We start from the raw sequence: 20965 nt of genomic DNA on the forward strand, positions 1-20965 counted from the left end.
AGCTCAAGAATGTGCACTGTCATTGCAGCGTGAAGCACAACTATCTGAAAAGCACAGCCCAAAGGAGACAGCAGGGGGCAGAGCAGTTTGGCTGCCACAGCAGCTACACACAGCCGCACCACTTTATTTCTGTCACCACTATCCACACACCCCAAAAGAAAAGCAACACAAAACTGCCCACCTGAAGTCATTCCAATCTATATGTGCACACACATAATGGCAGGATGTGCATTTGTAAATCCTATGATAACAGGATGATTATGGTAGGTTCTTATGTCATACCCATTAATGATTTCTTTACACTCAGCCCGTATGAAGTACTCCTTCTCAGGGGTCAGGATGCACAGCGAGTTCTTCTGGCCTGTCCTGGACTCCCCATCAATGACATCAGAGCACTGGTTCATATTGATTGTACCCTGGGGCAGCGTGCTGGGCTGAAGAGGCACAGAGAAAAAGTGGGAAAGTTAACAGACGTGCTCACAAATCCCTCCACATGGTCTGCCTTCTCACACAATCCACCCCAGCATGAATTTTCATTCCAAGCTTGGCATGCCACACACTGATATAACAGTCTGTGCAAACGCAAATGTTCTTGTCAGGGCTCACTTCAGTATTTGGTGATTTGCGATGTGTTGAAGCATTTAAATTGCGTTAAATACATAACTGCTTTACACACGCAGCTTTTTTGCTTCAGTAGCTCAGCTTAGAATAAAACACTGCTCTAGGGAAAACAATTTTAGGAGGAGGAAATTGGGCTGTTCTTCAGTTTTGATGGTCACAGCATGAAACTGTCTTTGGTGAATAGCTGACACTTGATCCAGACTTAAGTCAGTAATCAACACTAAGAATACATTTTTAGCGAGAGTGCAAAGAAAGGGGACTTTTTTTTTTAATGTTAAATCAGATGTACACACACACACACACACACACAAAAACAACAAAAAAATAAAATAGATGACAATTTCTTAAATGAACTAGACTGACTACACTAAAAGCAAATAGAAAGACCTGTGAAATAACTGTTACAAGTTCATAGGTTCACTATGCAGCATCCTGACTGATGCCTGGCTGTGATGTGCAAACACAGCTCCGTACACCGACACGGATGCCATCTGTCAGCTATAAATAACATGACCACAGGACTTTCAGAATAATACTACATTGTGTACAATGACTTCAGGTTTCACATGCGAGTTTATGTAAATACTCAGCAGCTTTGAATGCAAGTGCGGCTTATTTACCATGAATACAGGCTAACTCGTAACATAAGATAATCGAGTTAAAGCAATCAATGGCACTGCATTGCTCAAAGGGAACCTGCTAGTAGTTGCATTCTTATAAAACACAGTAAAGAAGGCAAATAATTGTACAAATGTGACCGATAATATTACAAAGCTCTGACGCCTGACTTTAATTCAGTCTGACCTCCAAATGACTTGCACAAGCCTTGAAAAAAAGTCTAAACAATCCTATGTTAACTGAGGGATTTGTTCAATCAAGTAAGTGAGTACTGTGTATCTAAGCTGTTTGACCAGCTTAGGATAAAAATAACTATAATCACTGTGGAGAAAAATGAGATCACGATTATTAAACACTATTGCTTGTTGACTTCAGAAATATTACGCATTGTTCTTGGTGGAGTCCTATGAAAGTTCTTTGTGTCTCGTTTATGGAGTGATTAAAAGCACACTGCTGTAAAGGAATTTGTAACACAGATGATAAATTACAGCCCTCTGTAAATCTGCATTTGTTATGAGGTGGAGCTGGAAATGGAAACAAAATTGAAAAGGGTACATGGTGATCAAACAGATTTGACTTAAGAACCCAAAATTGTGCAGCTTAACTGTAACCTGTCAGCAACGGAGCAATTTAGGCCCGTGGATGGCCTCTAATGTGGACCGAGACGCCAGCAGTTGTGGTGATGCTACCCTGAGGGAAGATGAGACGCCCTGTTTACTTTGTTGCTAGTAAGAGTCACTTTTTTACTCTTATCTACTCTACCACTTTCTATTTTGTAACAGTCAAAATTTTGGCACTGCAAACTGGAAGGAGGAAGATAGCCTTTTATTAGATTTTAGTAAAATACAAGTACAATAAACAAAAGAAAAAGACGACTCACTTGGCCATTGTATTGGTTCAGCTTCTTTAGAATGGCCTGTAACTGAAGTGCTCTTGACACCAAGGTGAGAGGCCAGAGAAACAGCCGGGCTTGACACACAGTCATGCAAAAAGACCTTGGGACAGCTGGGCGAGGACCTAGGCCTGCTCCAGAATGGCCAGTGAGACTGGCGTCAGCTTGACCTGAAAGCCCCAGCCTCACCCTCAGAGAGAAGGTGAAGGTTTAAAAGACAGAAGGACCAGTAGAGGGTGAGAGGAGGGAGATTAAGTCTTGAACTGGTGGTCAAGCAAAACAGCAGTGCAGCAGGAAAAAAGGGCTTTTGTGGACTTTGACTTTGGACTGCTCGGCCATCTGTCTGTGTAAACAAATCTAGAGTACACCACACATGTGGGCTTGTCCTTGAGCTGGAGTCAGAAGAGGATAAACAGCAAAAAATTTCTGATTCTGGGAACAGTTGTACAAGCAGCTTAAGCTCCCAGTTTTGTAACCGCTGCATTGGATTCTCTAGAACACAGAAAATAAATCAGACTGACAGCAGCTTCGATTAAGAACCTATTTTCATAAAAGCTCACCTCTGAAAGGGATTTCAGTGCTTTGAGTGCAGTAGAAGGCAGTGTAGTGGGAGTACAGTATACATTTGCTGGAGATGTGTGGCAACAGCACGGGACTCCTCTCACACGTGCACCCTCCCAGTTCCAGCACTATGTCAGCTGAGCACCATACACGCCCCCATTTTGAGCCAGCTACAGTGGCTCTAGCTCGTAGACCCAGGCCCCTGAACCCACACCTCTCTGTCACCTAACCTAGACCCATTCCACTCTCCCAGGGCCACCGCTCTTCACAATGACTCCTTTGTGAATCAGCACCAGTTCACACAATGCAGGATTGTCGGTCGCAACAGTCCACAGAGCCACTCCTCCCGTTAACCCTCAATAAGGAAATGACTGGGAGACAAGAGGCCCAAACAAACGTCCTTTTGTGATCACAGCATGAAAATTATGAAGCCAGCATAAACTTATTTTTGTCTGAAGCTGTTCAGACAATAGTATAAATACTCCATGGGAGTCATTGAGCAGAGTCCCAAAGGGAGGCTGGACAAATCAGACAAAGATCTGATTTCCCCAGTCCAGTGTGTGAATATCAATCAGCAGCTACAGGTAAAAATTTTAGCTGTCATAAAAGCCTTTACAGGAATGTTATGCGGCCATGTCATTTATAACATTGTAAACTATTGCATTAGGTAAACGTTGGTAATTTATCCAGTAAAATATCCTATCATTCATTTAATGAAAATTAATTTTTCAATTTTAGGTTTTTCTTTTAAATGCAGGCAATATAGGTTTGGTTCCGTTTTAACAATTAATACAAACTCTGTCTTACTTTGGATACTCCAGCTGGTACATTTTCAAGTAGTATAGTATGTACAGAGATGTCTACTTACCCTGCCTTCTGGGAGGCGCTAAAGGTCACTGTATGCTGGACCTCAAGACTGAAAAACAGCTTTTACCACAGAGCTGTCACACTACTGAACACTGACAATATCAAACCCAACCCATTTTGACCTCACGACTTCCAGGTCATACTTGGCACAGATTTGCCTGGATACTATGCCAGCCACTTGGTTACGGGTTTCTGCTGCCTGAGGTACTCACTAAGCATGTTGTGGTCATCTTCCTGATGTACTCTCAGATCTTTGTTGTTTTATCCTGGATAGTGATGCTGTATTTGTACTGAAACCCTCCATGCATGGTAAGGAGCTTTTTTTCCCCTTGATGTCAGTGGCTTCTATCGCCTCCTTTGGCCAGACGGGTTTCTGATGACCGGCAGGGTATGTGTGTTGACTACCCGGATCTTGTTCTTCCCATTCAGCTGACTCCTCAGGACTTGCCTTACTTTCTGCAGGTATTTTGCAGATGCATCTTCATGGTTCCCATTTGCCTGTGGCATTCCAGGGTACTTATAGCTGTCCTTGATGTCAAAGAGTGTCTCAAACTGGAATTGATGATGATTGCAGCATTTGACTGTGTGACCATTTTCAGCTTGCCAAGCCTCTGATCAAATATAACACTAATTTCTTCTACGCTAATATGCATGAACACTAAAAGAATGCTGCAACACATTATGTCAATACTTAAAAATAACCAGTGGTTAGCTAGCTAGCGCTGCCATCAGTGTCAATGACATATCCTCTTCCTAATGGCTGAACATTGGTTGGTGGTCCTCCCTTTGTGCCCAGTAGATAATGTGAGAACCACAGTGTGAGACATGTCCAACTTCGTGAGCACACCACGCAGGTAACTGTAGCTCACTGCATGCAGTCATACTCAGTGTGAATGCACTTATCCCAGTCAAAACAGCAAGTATGAGTTTGGATGAAAACAATTAAAGACAACAGCAACTATTTCAAGTTACACACTCAGAGAACATGGGGTGCTAATGATTAAGACTACTGACAGTATCACAGCCAGGATGCACTATTCTGTCCAGATGCTCTGTGGCATTATGATGATGTTCATTGGAAACCACATCTGTTTATATAATGGTAATCACTGAGTTCCATACATATCTTTGTGCCTCAGTTTCCTTCACTCACCGCAATTCTGCAGCTTAGCAAAACATCCCATTCTCCCTCGTGACACAGAGGGAGAAATATTTGCTTCTTTTGGCAGCTCGCTGATGGTCCACTTTGTTTTTTTGTTGTGAAGTAAATTCTCTCTCTTTACCATCAACTTTTTTTGGGTTTGACAGACTCATTTCTGTTCATGGAAAGCAAGAGGTCATTTAAAATGACTCACTTAAGAGCGTGAGTAAATGAAATTGCATTATACTGTGTGAGTCACAAGTTGCAATATACTTTCCAATACATTCACTCGAGTTCTCACAATCAGCATAATTACAACTAAATATGCTGCCAAGGTTAGCTACGAACACCTGTATGTTAATTAGAAACATCTGTTATTGGGTACTAGGTGCCACTCTGTCTGCCATCCTGTGTGGTGACAAATTCAAACATTATGACTTCACTTGTTGAGTTACATTGCTCTTCTTCAGACATGTACCAGCAGGATTCTTTGCTCTGCATCCAAAGTTATTCAAGTTTGATCATTTCAGACACTGGAGCCAAAAGAAAAGCTGATGAACTGGCACTGCTTCATCCTGAGTCACGTACATAGCCTGGAATCAGGTCTCTTTCAGGGTCCATCCTCTGCTCATTACCAATAACAGCAATTATGCGTTAAATTTTTCCTTAGCAACTGAGAACAACAGAGGCAAACACACATTTTTGATACCAGAAAGAAAGCAAACCACCAGCTGCAGGGAAATAACCTCAGGTACCATATGGATCGGAGTCACCTTTAGTGGTGCTGCAGTGGTCCATCAAACTACCTCCTTCCTAAGTACATAACAATCATACAAAAACAGGTATACATTGTAATCAGGCTACGAGAGAGTTGACAGATTTGTCACAGGCAAGACTACAATCCAGGAGCCCCTCGGTCATGTAATTTTACCTTCGTATCATTTGCTTTCAGCCCATACAGTAACAGCCTCCACTGTACTGCCCTCCCACCTATGTCAGTACTTCAGCTAAACATATAGATGGATAAAAAAATCAAAATAAACCATGTGTTATAAAGCTGACATCTCCGCTGCAGGGCCAAGTGCAGTCCTGTCAGGCATTCTCAGTTACACCTCATCCCACTGGTATGCATTTCTGGACTTTCAGATGGTAACACAGCAACAGAGCTACAGTGGAGGCTGGAAGAACACAGCACTAAACACACAATATTGTGTGAAAAATGAACAAGAAGAAAAAAAAAAAAAATACACCGCACACATTTCACATGTATTTGTAGAAGGAATTTCAGAGAGGGTTGTGGGTGGCAGCAGCGCTTCTCTTCTTATGGAGTGTGGTGAGAGGATGTGGGTGGTTTAATGCTGTGTTAGGAGGCCAGCAGCCGGCAAATGCAGAGGAGGAGGAAGAGGAGGGTGAGTAAGTGATGATGAAGACTATTTTCTCTCTCCTAATACAGCAGGATTCTCTTCAAATGCAGGCTATGGCTGCACTTGGTCAATCAGGTGCAGCTGAACTAAAGCTATGTGAACCTGATCTTCAGCTGCCTGCTATGGTGGCAAGCAAGCTACAGAATAAAAACAGACATACTCACAAATGGACACACACACACACACAAAAAAAAGGGACAAAAATCAACTAAGTCATTTACGATAACAGTGTCATTCAGCAATATAAATCTGTTACTGTGACACCTGTAATAATGACTACATAATAAAATTCAGCAAAAGGCAGACAGAGTGTGAGAAATCTGACAGCCTATGTCTAGGTGGTGACAGAGTTGATGGGCTGGCAGCAGAAACAGGTGCCACAGTCGAGTTGTGTCATGTTGCTTTGGCTGTTCCGACTCATTCTAAAGAGTTGTTATTGTTAGGGTGGGTGGGTGAGTGGATGGATGTGTAGTTTCCCAGACAGGAACCTTTTCTTTCTTTTCTCCCACTAATATTTGCAAAAGTTGCCCATTTCTTCTCTGAATCTTCTCAGTGTTAAAAGTCATTCTTTAATAATCTTTCATCTGCTTCTTGTTGTCTTCACTCCGTCCCTCGACTGATGAATGAAGCCTGTTATGTCTGTTCATTCTGCTTATCTGTTCAGTTTATACCCTTCCCTTGAGACTGTACAGTGAGTGCCAAATAATTATCACATGTGCAAAGTGACTGTAATTCTTGGTTTTCTATGAAACCAAGCTCTAAACTATAAAGGCAGCCAGGGAGCACATCCTCTGCCAAGGCCAGTGTCTTATGTCACATCTTTAATGAAAATGATTCATATTTACAACAAAATCTCCACCAAATTTTATTAAATCTGACTTTGCACCTTTTGCATACTCACTGACAGACAAAGAGAGAAAAAAAACAAAACAAATAAAATACAATTCTAATTGGCTGAGGAACAGATTGACAAAACACTACAAAGACTGTAAATGAGCTTTTTAATTGTATCACGTGGCCCTGTCAGAGAATTGAATCGTGGAGCCAGGAAAGTGATCTTATGTAAAATCTTAGGTAGCTTGGCACTGAATGCGCAAATGTGTCACATCAGTGTCACAGTTAGATCCTAACACATCCATTTACTTCTAGTAGTCCACCAGCCTAAATTCATTCCAGCAGCTACTCACCCAAATAAGTGTTGCACATTAGACTGTTTTGCAACACCACTATTATCCATTGTTAGTCTTAAATGTTAATGATCTTAATCACTAACTTCTAGCACAGTAAACCCTAAAGCCACAGTTCTGTGGTCAGCTTTTGGCTCCACTGGAAAAACACAGCACTGGTTATAAGATTACAAGGTGCCTCAAAACACAACTGTCTGAAATGCTGCTGCACCCCATACAGTGCTCTGACACAGCACTTTGGAAAGTAGGCCAAGGTGAAAATGTATTCATTCTATGCTTGGTCTCTGATAAAGTTTCAGAGTCCAAATGAAAACTTCTATAACCACAGAAAAGGCACATAAATGCCATTCACTCCAGCAACACAGTTAAAAAGCTGGTTTCTGCACCTCAGTCGACTCTGAAGAAATTACATAAAACGTGCAGGGAGACTCCAAATAATTCTGATAATGACTGCAAATCTACCAAAGCCTCATCCAGTCAATGCAAATTCACCCACCAAGCTGAAGGGAAAAAGGAAAATGGAGATATAGGAAAATATTCCTTCAGTTAATTCAGCCAACACATCAACTTTGGCATTAGCCTTGTTTCCACAGGCATGAAGAGCAGTTTATTCAAAACAGTGCCGACAACAGGGATCTTTAGCAAAGAAGTGAAGAGGGTAACTTAATTTCCAAATTTCTTTATGGGTTCTAGGTCTAGCTGCCATTAAAACTTTCCAGATTTGTACCACTTCAATACTCATGCTTCTGTAGTGGTAACTCTATAGTGTAGCGCTTAACACATTCACCTTACACCCAGAAGATTCCTAGTTTCCCAGACTAGGAAAAGACACACACCCAGCCTCAGGAGATGACAAGCTAGTGTACAGAAATAATCAGGTGTTACACTGGTAACCCCCCCCCCCGGGTAAGTTACATACTGGTAAGTTACATACATTAATCCTTTTTAATAGTTTAAGTTACAAAGTAGGTGTATGATTGTTGTTTTAAAGCTGAGGCAGAGAGAGGGCCAAGCTGAGGGCGCAGTGGCTGGAAGCAAGCCAGAACATGGCTGCTGGAAAAGGGAATTTTGGGCCAAGTCCTGAGGAAGCTGGAGTAGGTTATTAAAGTGAAAGTTGCTCACCCAACAACAATTAGCAAGGAGCCAAAATACTTAAAACTGCAGGTAATGCAGGTTTTACAAGCATAGCCTACTCATTAAATGAGGCCCATATTAGTAAAAACTTCTACTGGGAGATATTTTCACCTGTATATCAAATATACTTAAAGCTGAAATGTGCACCATCACATATGTATCCTATTCTTATTGTATAACTGAGCGGTAACCACATGCAGCTCTGAGGCTGCACTTTTTTGAAGATATCTTGGCTGGAAAAGCCTGACATTAACAGGTGGCAGGATTGACAGGTCACTATGTTGAGGCAAAAGGTCAAAGGTCACCTAATGTAGCTGCACCTGTTGCATCTCTGAAAGACATTCAACTGCAGCTGGTGCCAGTACAGGCTATCCCAAGGCAGCAGCTTGTTATACTTCAAATCTCAGGTCTAACTGGTTACATCACAGCATCTCAGTCAACTCTGCCCTCCGTCCTCACCTACTAATAATTACAGAGTTAGAGAACGTTTCATTTAAAATATACATCGAGATGTATCAAATCAAAAAAACAAGTGATGTAAATATATTGTTTTTAACTGTACTTTCACTTTCAAAAAAAAAAAAAAAAAAAAAAAAAAAAAAAGAGATGCCTGCCAGTGTCCATACACCCCCACCACTGAACATGCAGACACCTTCCCACTGTTTTATTGGTGCTGGCTAACCTCTCACCCTGATACTTTAAATGAAATCTTTTGTCAGTGTCCTGGTCTGGTGTTTAGAACAAACTGAGCGAGCAGTCTGCCAGGCCCTGTTTGGCTTTACAGAGCAGGGAAGGGTTTTGGGGAAAAAGCGGTTACACAATACTGGTGGTTGCTCTCCCCAGCACAAATGATTTATTGGCCAGACAGAGCTGGAATGGAAGAGAGAGATACAAGAGAGTGGCAGGATAAGTGAGAGGTAAAAGGACAGGAAAGTGAATGGGGCTGAGTAATGTAGAAGTGAAGCTCTTGCAAGTAAAGAATGTACACTTGGTTTAGCCAAATCCTCCTGGAGCAAGCCTTTTGCTGGTTAATGAATGGCTGGAAATCATTAAAAAGCACAAGAAACTGAGGGAAGGCCCAAAGAGAAGGATGGTAAAAGGATATGCCAAAAACTTTTTGGGACTTTTGACCATGGCACAACAGAGGACCACTTTCAACCAGAATTCAACTAAACTCAATTTATACTCACCAAGAAAAATATAAAATATGAAAAAAGTGAAAGGCCACAGTCAGCTGAAGTCCTACAGAAATAGAAGATGAAGACCTGGCACAACCTTAATGATCCTGTCAACAGTAACACATACACGTAACACTGAACACCAATATAATCATTACGGCATCATGCCATGAATGCCTCGAAGCTCAGATCACTGCCATGGTAAGTGACATCCCAAATCAGTATTCCAACATGTTGTCTTTGCTGATGATGCACAAAATCTCAGGAGTCCATGACAAGTCAAACACCAAGCAAAACCTTTATTATGATTTACACTAAGACAAAGGTATTTAATCTTAGTGCATCACATCGTATATAACACTACCAGCGCCAAGATGGAGACAGTGGCAAAAAAAAAAAAATTCTGTGGTCTACATTCATTTCAGAATTTGCAAAAATAATGAGGAAAGTGAAGTATATTTTGGCATAATTGTAGATACATCTGTTGTCTCTACAGTAATTTGAGTACCATTATTTTCAAGCTTATTAAGCCATTTGGCTATGAAACACACATTCACAACAAACAAGGGAAGCCAGTGAGAAGATATGAAAATATCTAACATTCAATCACATTTTATATTAGTTGAGAACAGAAAGAAAACAACTCATTTTAGTCTAAGTAGCTGGAATCATATTGCTCAAAGTTTTTTCATTTGTATACTTATTAAAGTAGGAGCTCCTAATTTCAGTCTTAAGGACAAAGACGATAAAAGTAACTGATAGTGGCGCAATGTAGAATAGTGTCCCACCAAAAGGCTAAGCTCAGGAGCTTAATTTTTAGAGTACAGACTTGGTCTCGACCCAGTTAGGATACTGCTGGATGAAGAAATGGAAACATCCCAACAGAACAACTAGAATATTTATGTTAGCCCTATCTAGAACAATGTGGTCACTTAAAGAGACAAAAATGAAGAAGCGAAGATAAGAACAAACAGTCAGGAATTCAGGCCAAAAGCACAACATAGAGCAAGATTGGCAATATATTAACTGAATACCCAACCCATATTTCCTAAGACCCTTTACTGTGTTTAGTTTAGTTGAGTCATACTCTCCTGGTAATAGCAAACTTGCATGTCAGCACTCTCTTGGAGAGTGGACATGCATCTTTTCATATCTTTACCGATCACATTGAGCAATCACAATGCAGGGTGAAAAAAAAAAAAAGCAAACAAGCGCTACTCGGGGTCAGGTGTTCAAGTTAAGGACACAAGCTTGGAAGTGTGGGTCATAGACTGAAGCCTCCCAAAAGTAACCAAAGTCTGGTTACTGACAGTCTGCTCTTAAGATTGTTGTGACCCATGCCTTGATCACAACAATTTTCACTGGATATTCATAGAAGAGTTACAGAGCTGTACAGCGAAAAAGCAACAGAAGTATTTTAAAACAATGAACAATAAGACATATTGTCTTCAGGTAACAAAAATATATTGTGGCGTGCCTCCACAACACTTCTGCAATTATTTTCCGTAGACTGGACTTCTTTTTGATTGTTGAAGATGTTTCACCTCTCATCCGAAAGACTTCTTCAGTTTTCTGAAGCCTTTCGGATGAGAGGTGAAACATCTTCAAGAAACAGAAAGAAGTCCAGGCACCCTCTTTTTCAAGCTCCAGAGACTAGGTAATTATAGATATTCAAGAAAAATTTAAATTGAAACTTGTGTTATTAGCTTGATCATATTGTTTCTGTCTGACATTTCAAACAAATTCACAAACATCTGGTGCAAGTGGAAAAATACTTCTGCTAAGAAATTAAACTATTCACAACAACTAGACATGGTAGTCAAGTTCATGTGTTGACTTGGGTCAACTGACTTTCATGAGCTCAAACTGAAACTCATCGGACCTCAAAGACAAAGACTGAAATGCATTACGCTTGTTTAATCAATAAGACATCAATAGAAAAACTGAATAGAGTCACGTCTTAGGTTACAAAGCTGCAAATGACAAATCACTGTGGTGTCTTGTGACAATGACGCTTCTACAGAACAACATTTTCATGACAAAACATTATTTTGAACCAGAGAGCAGAGGTGTTATTTAAAAACGTGCTCTCATTAAAAGACCTTAAGAAACCTTCATGCACTGCAGTCATTGTCACTGTCAAGTCATCTGAAGGCCCGTCAGACTGCAGTAAGGCCTCGGTCAAACAGGCCTAGAGAGTGTTCAGCAAAGCCCTAGCTACTTCTAGTAAGAGGAAAGAAGTGTAGTCCCTGACCAGTTGGTCGTTGCTGGAGGTTCCTGGCTAGTGAATTCAGTTACAAAGAGTACTGCACTGAACTTGTGACTGCTCTGGCTGCCAGCAGATTGCCGCGGTCTGCTGGAGTTTGCATGGAAGTCTGCAAACACTCACCACCTCCCAGCAATACTGAAACCTCCCTAGTGACCAGAGGTTGCTAGACCATCACTCACTGACTCTAGGCCTGCATGTCTGGGTCTTTAGCAATCCATTTTACAGCCAGCCAGCTACCACATGCCAACTGGTTGGGAACACAACATTTCTCCTCAGTGACCAATGGTTGCCAGGGGGTCACCGACCTGCCTCTAGACCAGTTTAACTGAGGCCTAAGTTGATGCAACCTCATCTAGCTGAGCCTGCTGTTTGTGTTCAGCATATACTCCAATTCCACAATCAAGCTAAGGAATCCTAAATTAGGCTGGGTTGGATTTCAGCAGTCAACTATAGTCACAGCAATGATGAAGTCTTCAGTGGAAATTAAACTGGGAATTTTGAACTAGGACACAATGGTGAAAAAAAAAAAATCCCTATTTCTGTACACAGACACAAAAACAAGGGAATACTCTTTATAAATATACCACACTGGGTGAACGCTTTGGGACGGGGGTTGCTTTTCAGCTGAACATCAGTTACTGTATTGTGGACCCTGATCATTACAAGCTGTATGAATTGATGTTCCCATGGTTTTGTGGCTTTGTGCAATGGGTACAGTGACCCAACTGTAATCCATGACTGTTTACATTCCAGCAGATCAGTTCCTACTGGAACCACGGGGAAGGAAGGGCAGGGGTTAAAGAAGACTCTCACGCACCGTATCTCTATAAAACTAACAAGTGCCTCACCCAGAATCCACATTTAGTGCTCCAATATGGAGAGCTTACGCTGTCTATCCACCAGAGATGTGACCAATTTTATTTATTTATTTTTGCTTTGTGCTATAACACAAACTCCCAAATACTTCAGGTAGTTATTGCTTCCTTCTTCACTGAGTTTCTCATGGTTTACTGTGAGTAGAAGACTAACACCTCTTAAGTATTCCTAATTTGATGGGGTAAGATGGTAAAACTCCATTTATTCCCCACAAAGAGTGCCTGAAGGGGAGAAACACAGCTCAAAAGCCCTGCCCACTCCTCTATCCCCTAGCTATCTTCACCCCCCCCCCCCAAAAAAAAAAAAAAAAAAAAAAAAAAAAAAAAAAAAAAAAGCCCACAATTTCATGTTTCTCAGGTGCAGAGAAGAGAATTTACACATGTTTCAGCATGTGAAAAGGTCTTACAAGGCTTGGGGGCAAATACAGGCCGGGGCTGTATAGGCTCCTGTCTGAGAGATTAAGGAGAGACGCAGCAGGACTGCGTATCTCAAGTTAAAAGAATGCACAAATGTGTGGGAAATGGAAGGAAGTTTGTCAAAAAACTCAGCTCTTGGACAAAGCTATGGGGCAGAAGTCCACTATTTGAATTCCAGTAAACACAGGAAATTAATTGCGGTAAGATGAAATGTGAATGACTTAAACAGCTGAAACATCACGAGAACATCATGTTCTAGTAGGAATAACAAGGGATATGGCTGTGATACAGACTGCAGTCAATACAGACTAAAGGCAAATGCAATCCAAGTGCATCTGAATGGGCCTTTTGTGTACTGCAACTCAATAGGTAGCCTCACTTTATTTGCAGGTATACAGCGCTTGTTCAGCCTGGGATAAAATACATTAAGTGAACAGCATGATAACACAACGTGCACTGTCTACTCCCACAAAGGTCTCAAAATAAAATGAAGTAATATTATACACAATCCACCCTCAACAGTAATAAAAGATTAGTAATGCACAAGCCTTATGATTGAGTGTGAACTCACACACCACAACACAGTGATAAATTGCAAAGAAGATAATTTAGATTACATGAAGAGCATGTTTCAGTAAGTGCAAGGTTATACAGAGGTCAAAATAAATTCATTAGGAGCTAGGTGTTTTGTGGAGTATTTGACTGGACAGTGAAGGTTATTAGAGTGTGAGTGTTGATCTTTCTGACTCATGCTGATGTCATTAAAATGGCTTTCTGGACAGTTTTTCCTCACCTACACACCTGCCCTGACTCGGACGTGACAAATAGATTTGGTGTGTTAACACTTGAACAACTTCATCACACAATTGTGTAATTTTTTTTAACTCAAGATTATCATGAAAACCACATTCTATCAACAGTGTTGAGTTATCAGCGCTCCATAAATAAGGACACTTTAAGCTTACTCAGAACTTGCAACACCTGTTCCTGACATGTCCTCTGCCGTCTAGTGCCCTCTCCCAGGTGCACTCTCTCGCTCTCTCTCACACTCACACACCCCTCAGCACAAACTGACTTTGTCCAATTCAGCCTTGCACATTTGTTTTGATGCCGTGTCTGATGTTTTTGTCTACAGCCACTGTAGAAAGGCTTGCCTAGAGACAACTTCAGTGCACAAATTTGTGTTTTGCTTCTAGTCTGTTCTGTCCTGTATCAGTCAGTTCAGAGACCAGTAGAGCCCTCCACAAAACTGAGAACCTGCCCCACGCGTCACATACCATGGTAAAACACTGTTGGACAAAAGGGACAAATCATGTTGCCTCAGCAATGCTGCCTGAACAAAACTGTTAGTTTGCTCGTGGAACAATCCAGCTTATACATTCAACAAATTCCAGGGACTGAACTGAAAGTGGATTTTTTTAAAATAATTTTGTGTTATCTCCATATTTGCAAATACAAAATAAAACACCACATATTCTTTGAACTAGCTCCACTAAAGCTGAACTAACGTCAGCCAAGCATGGTGGCACATTTTCAGCTATTCACACTCAATCAGTAACAGAAAACATTTCTCTCCATCATGTTCTTACTGCAGTGATATTTTCCCCCTCTTTTTACCACTTGTCTTGTGCACATAACAGCTCTTCAGAGCCACCGCTGCTCTTAGCAGAAAATCATTGCAGTGGTGTCTCATGTTGGGTGTTCACCGTAGGTGGGCAACCCCAAATCAGTGACTTCAAGTACTGTGTTCCCTCCCAGGTTTTTGCTAGCCCATTCCTTTCCCACAGAGCCATGCCACATCCTGCAGGTTGGAACCTCAACTCATCTGGGTTTGGTTAAGCCAAGACAGAAGAGCCATAAAAACCAGGCTACGAGCAAAACACAGGGGCACCTCCTCATTTACAATCATAACGAGTGCTCCCAAAATTGGGCTTTGATGTGGTCTAGAGGAACGCTATACTGGCAAAAGCTGGCAAACTTTCAAACAATTCAGGTCATCTGAACGTAATGCTCAGCAGTATTTCCCATACAAGATTCCTTTAACATTCGTGGACATTCCTCTAGCTCTTATTTTGAAATTTCAGCCACTGCTCAACAGCTTGTCCTGGCCTTTTCTGAGTCATGTCTCCCTTCTAGTGTTCTGACCCGGTTGCTGCTGCAACGGTCCTTAATATCATTCAGCTGCTCTCCGGAAAGCCTCTCATCCCAGGGTCAGATGGGCTCCAACTTCACCATCATTGACTGCAGATGGCAAAGGCAGCTCTTTTTCTGCACTTGCTGTGAACCACTCTAAGCAGAACCTGCAGCAGGTGGAGAAAACTGGTTCACATGCTGCTAGGCTGAACTCACCAAAGCTGTAAAACAGGACCACAGCTACCATGGCAACATTTGGATCAAGAAGGACGCCTTTGAGTCCATGCACATGAATGAAGAACTGACTGGAGAGGCAGCTGAATACTGATTTGTTATTTGTTGTCACAAGTATAGAAATCATTAATACATTTAATTGTAGGTTCACCTCTTATCACACATGGATATGTCAATGCCCTTGCTACTTAACATAAGTACAATCTAATTCTGTGGAAAACAATGGCTCTTAAGTGATCTATTCTGAATACTAATCAAACTGAAAACAGACGAATATTAATGCCGGATATGCATGCCATTTAGCCAAGTTTGTGCAGCTCTTTATTCAACTGAAAACAATTATTCTAATTAGCCTGGTGTGACAAGTGAGGCTCTATATTTAGTGGCACTTGATATTTCAAGCTCTAGACCCTTATTACCCCTCAGCTTTTGATCCTCCATTCAGAAAAGAGATGAAAACACAAAGAGTGACATCCAGAGAGAACACTGAATGGAAGGAGGACATATGCCACTTCACTTGTCTTTTCCTCATCATCAATCTTTATTTCCATGTCATCATCATCATCCTCCAGTTCTCATAAGTCTTTTTTTTTTTTTTTTTTTTTTTTTTTATGACTTCAGTGTGAAAAACAGATTAAGGCCACTGTGGCATTTGTCGCCATACTCAGACTGCCAGCAACCTCCAGCAACCACTTCCAACCAGTCAGGGAATACTCATTTTTCACTCATGAAGGGTCGCTGCCAGATGGCTGCAGACCGCTGTCTAAGTGTGACTGGAGCCTTATTTCACGTCATCTTACGCCATCACCATGATTGTCTCACGTCCAAAATGGCAGACATGTTAACGTCACGTGGTTACTGGTCCCGTGTCTGCAAATTCTCAATTGTGAGAATGCTAAAAGTATATAAGGCATTAATACTGTGTGTGTGTGTGTGTGGGGGGGGGGGGGGGGGGGGGGGGGCATGGTGCACCCCAGCACCTGTTGCTTTTATTACATAAACACTCACACTAGCTTTCCACTGGAATACCACAATGTGAAAGGGTCAAGGTCAATAAAGCAAGTGTTGTTTCATTTACTTATGCCTTCACCTCATTTCAAAGCATATCCTACGCTTCAAAAAAATAAAATAAATGCTACTGAGCATTGCTGGATCAATCAATATTCAGCATACCTACATACTGAACAGCCCATAAAACTAGAGCACTGAACCAAGTGGCCTACAAAACTTGAACTCAGCAGACAGAAAGTCTACATACCAATTTTATAATTGGTACATAGCTTTTAGTCTACTGACAGTAATAAAGATCACTCAAAAGATCACTCGGGAAATAAGCTTTCCATCGGTGAGTGGTTTTTCCAGTCTTTCCTTTAAGAACAGGAAGTAACCACAGGACACTTGCACAGTAAGTGTGTTGTGTGTAATATATGTACATACATATACTTTATTTTTGATTAGATTATTTATTTAGTATTTTTCTCTTTATTTTTATTCCTTTCTGGTAGTCTTATTTGTACATCACTGCTGCAGTTCCTCCAAATTTAATCCAAGCCTATAGCAATGAAATCTCATTCTAATGCGCACTGTATGGTGCAATTTTGAATGACAAAGTTTGTCTATGTGTATTAGCCACTTAGATAAACACACACAGCTAGGCACATGACTTTTAGGATCAATATCACGTGGTGTACTTTCATTCCTTTTGACACTACTGTGCTAGGAGGCACAGTGTATTTAGCATATTCACTAAATACCTGGTGGTATGGAACAAAGCACAGTGTAGTAGCTGCCTCATCAGTCTTTATATTACATATTTTGAACACAGAAAGTATGCAACCAGCTTTTTTTCTGCAGTTAAGCTAAACCTGCAAGCAACTATGAAAAATCATGGCACTTTATTATTATTATCTTATAATACTGTAAATGATCAAACAGCAGTCAAAGCCTCGGTTTAACTCAACTGAAAAGAGAGCAATCCTTTGATATGAGGCAGAGAAAGTAAGAAGCCAAACATTTTTAATGTCTGTTCCTCATAATGTGTCAACTTGCTGATGGAGTTGTTTGTTTTCAGGAGTCAAAGGGAGTCAGAAACTTCCCTTTTACTGATATGCTGTATATTTTCAGTTTCACAGCAGCAGCAATGAGCTATAAATGAACAGATCATGGTGCAAAATAATACAGAAATACTGCACAGTATGCTTTTTTTTGTTTGTATGAACTATGCAGTGGCTGTTTAGGCTGTGCCACCAGCTAGTAAAAGTTACAACTCATCTTCAGAATATGAACAAAATAGGTAACAAAAATAAGCAAGAAGCTCACCATTTCATCCAGAGCATAGCGAAGTAAGCCATGCTCGTAGAGGATAAAGAACCTCCTTTGCCATTTCTGTAACAAGGGAAAAAAAAAAAAAATTCTGATTACTGACAAGGTCACACAGAAGATCTCAGCAGTAAACGATAGATAGCTAGATACAACACAAAAGACAAAAAAATGTGCAAATATTTATATCATAAATCATTACACATTTGCTAAATCTGGCCATGGTAACCAAACACCAACCTGTGGAAGGCCATTTCATTTATAAAGCTTGAGATTATTTTGTTGGATCTATAAATTAATCCAATCCAATCCAATACACACACACACACACACACTTAAAAACAATGCAATCAAGTTTTTGGAAACAGCTGCCATGTAGCAGTAAGAAAGTAAAGCTGGTACACGTTCCCCTTACGGGACATCACAAGGCTTTCAAGCTCCGACAAGCTGGACAACATTTTATCAGCATGCATCATCAGCTGCATTAGATCATTATGTTTTCAGACTGTTTTTCTTAACTATTTCAGGAAAGAACGCCTTTATATATAAAGTGCGGGTATTATGACAACAACAACTAAGTGGGTACAGACATTCATAAGAGGATACAAGATTACACTGCTGATAAAATTATAGAAAAGTACGACAAAAGGTACGCAACTGTGAGTGTTGCACCATTTTATACTAGGTTTGCTGTGGGGAGCAGTTTATGTCTTGGTTAGAATTGGTAACCCTGTTAGCTTTTGAGTAAATTATAATGGTACAGTTTCTACTGATCTTCATCCTCATTGGCTCAATCAGTTCTTTTCCACCCCCGTCATATCTTAATGCACCGCTTTGTTTCAGTGTTAAATTTCCTGGGCTCCTATTCTAACAGAGCCTGATGCATGAAATATTGAGAGCTGCTCTGTAACCTAAAAGCGCACTGGAAGATCTCAATAGGGGAGCTGAGAAGAAAAGGAAACTGCAGTTCACAGGTGCTGTTTAATAAGGAAAGGAAAAAAAAAAAAAAGAGACGCAGTGTGTGACATACTATGGGCTACAGAGGACGATTACAGAATTCCAACCTCGATGTCAGAAAATAGAGCCAGACCCCCACAACCTGTTAAACTAAAGTGGCCCTTAAACATGACTCATCTGAGACATCAGCGTTTTTTCTGTTATTTGTTTCAGCGTAAGCCTGACAAATGTGCTCACGTCAGCACTACGTACAAGCCAGCAATTATACCCCCGCAGTTAAAAGCTGACTGGGAGAATAGGCAGAACGTATCACTGCTGATGTCAAAGCAGCGGCAGACTGTTGACAGTAGATCCAGAGGTGCTTTTCCCAAAACTCATATGGAAGCCATCAGTGAGGCTGTGAGAACTGAGACCTTTCTTCTCCTCCCCCACATTCTCCACGGTCCTTTTTTTGGGATGCACCACCACAGTATAATCTGGAAGCTGATAAACGACGGCTCCTATTACATGGTGGTGGTAAGAGTCACTAAATGAAGTCAATATTAGGCTCATTATTTCCTAACAATGAGGCTTCATTGATAGAGGACCAAGCTACCCACAGGAATCTGGTTATTCCATGAAGCAGCTACTGAAGCCACAACAACAAGAGCTCTTGTTTATCAAATGAGTGCCAGAATGGATAAAGAAATTAAAGGGAGGAATACCCATGCCAATTACTTATCTTTTTTTTCCTACTTACCTCACACTCTGAGCTGATAAAATAAAATTTTGGGTGAGAGTTGGGTACACCCTGGTAGCTAGACAGACAATCATTCACACCTTTGGGCAATTACCTAACAAGCATATCTGCACTGTGGGAGGAATGCAGAGTACCTGGAGAGAACCAATGCAGGCACATCAAGAACATGCAAGCGCTACACAGAAAGGCCAACGGCAATTCTTGAAATAGGCACAACCTTTAATCTGTTGATTCGTGTCCCTGGACACAAATTCCACACTTCTTTCTGTGTTCCTCAAGACCACCTTTCCATCAATACACTCTTATGCTGTTTCCCACTTTAAAAAAGGCAAAAAAAAAAACAACCAAAAAAAAAAAAAAAAACAACCAAACCAAAAAAATAAAAAAATATCTGGAAGTTAGAGGGTTTAGTGGTATTTAAAAAAAAAAAAAAAAACTCCTGGGTTCGAAAAGATCATGGTTTCAGTTAAAATACAATAGCTGCCAAGTCTTTAAATGCACTGGTGTTGTGTTTTGTTGGCTATGGTGACACCTCCCTGCTTTTTCTGGACAAAACACATGCTTCTGACAGAAAATAGTTCCTATAGACATTCATTACTTGCCATGCCCCCCCCCAAAAAAAAAAAAATATTTGTGTCCATGAACATGGACAAAAGATTGCTTCTTTGTGAGTATTTTCTTACAGGACTGGGCTGGAACAGTGACCCATACTGCAGGAGTAGCAATTCTTGGGACCAGTGGACAGACAAGCAGATGACAGATGCCTCACCATGGCATAAGTTCATCAGTCCTTCAACCGGATGAGCTGAAGACTGAACAGACTGTTCATTCTGTACTCAAAACACTAACACAAAATCAAAACCACTACACCAATGAACAATTCAGATGAGAAGAAGCTAAACGCAGTAGGTTAAATGGAGCGCTTCCCTTTAAAGAGTGCCAGTTTCTTGTGATGAATTTCTGCCAAATGCTCCAAAGGAAGTCGAGAAGAGGTGAAGTCACAACATAATACTCTCTTCTAAACACAAGTAATCTCACCACCAGCAAAGCTAAACACTTATGAAACCACTTACCCGAGATCTGTGTAAGGGATTGTCAAAATTTGTTCCCTCCGGTGCCAGGAGCAACCATCCTGCATATATAGGTTTTGCCTGGTGAGTGGAAAACACAATGACAGTGTTGGAAGCAATCATTAAACAGGAATATAAACATAATGAATAGCTGTCCAATTATGGAATACAGAAGTTCATTCTACTAGTTAAGACCACATACTATGACATATTTTTAAAAACACACACACACACACACACACACACACACACACACACAAATGTGTGTTAAACTCCATGAAGGTGTATAATAGACACTAGCTGCCTTGACTTTAGGCTACACTCTCCAC

The 20965-nt window shown here is 40.9% G+C and overlaps 1 protein-coding gene across 3 annotated transcripts in view; it reads right to left on the reverse strand.

Moving 5' to 3' along the window:
• The window catches only part of LOC115797899 (myosin phosphatase Rho interacting protein), a 50273-nt gene that overhangs the window by 26492 nt on the left and 2816 nt on the right, over window positions 1-20965 (reverse strand). For all 3 annotated transcript variants that reach the window (XM_030754452.1, XM_030754449.1, XM_030754448.1), the window contains exons 2-4: window positions 20640-20717; window positions 17871-17936; window positions 283-434 (exon numbers count right to left, since the gene is read on the reverse strand). In XM_030754452.1, coding sequence (XP_030610312.1) covers window positions 283-434; window positions 17871-17936; window positions 20640-20717 — 296 coding nt within the window. The remainder of the gene's footprint in view (window positions 1-282; window positions 435-17870; window positions 17937-20639; window positions 20718-20965) is intronic.

The sequence above is a fragment of the Archocentrus centrarchus genome, chromosome 19 (assembly GCF_007364275.1).
Source record: "Archocentrus centrarchus isolate MPI-CPG fArcCen1 chromosome 19, fArcCen1, whole genome shotgun sequence".
Taxonomy (NCBI): domain Eukaryota; kingdom Metazoa; phylum Chordata; class Actinopteri; order Cichliformes; family Cichlidae; genus Archocentrus; species Archocentrus centrarchus.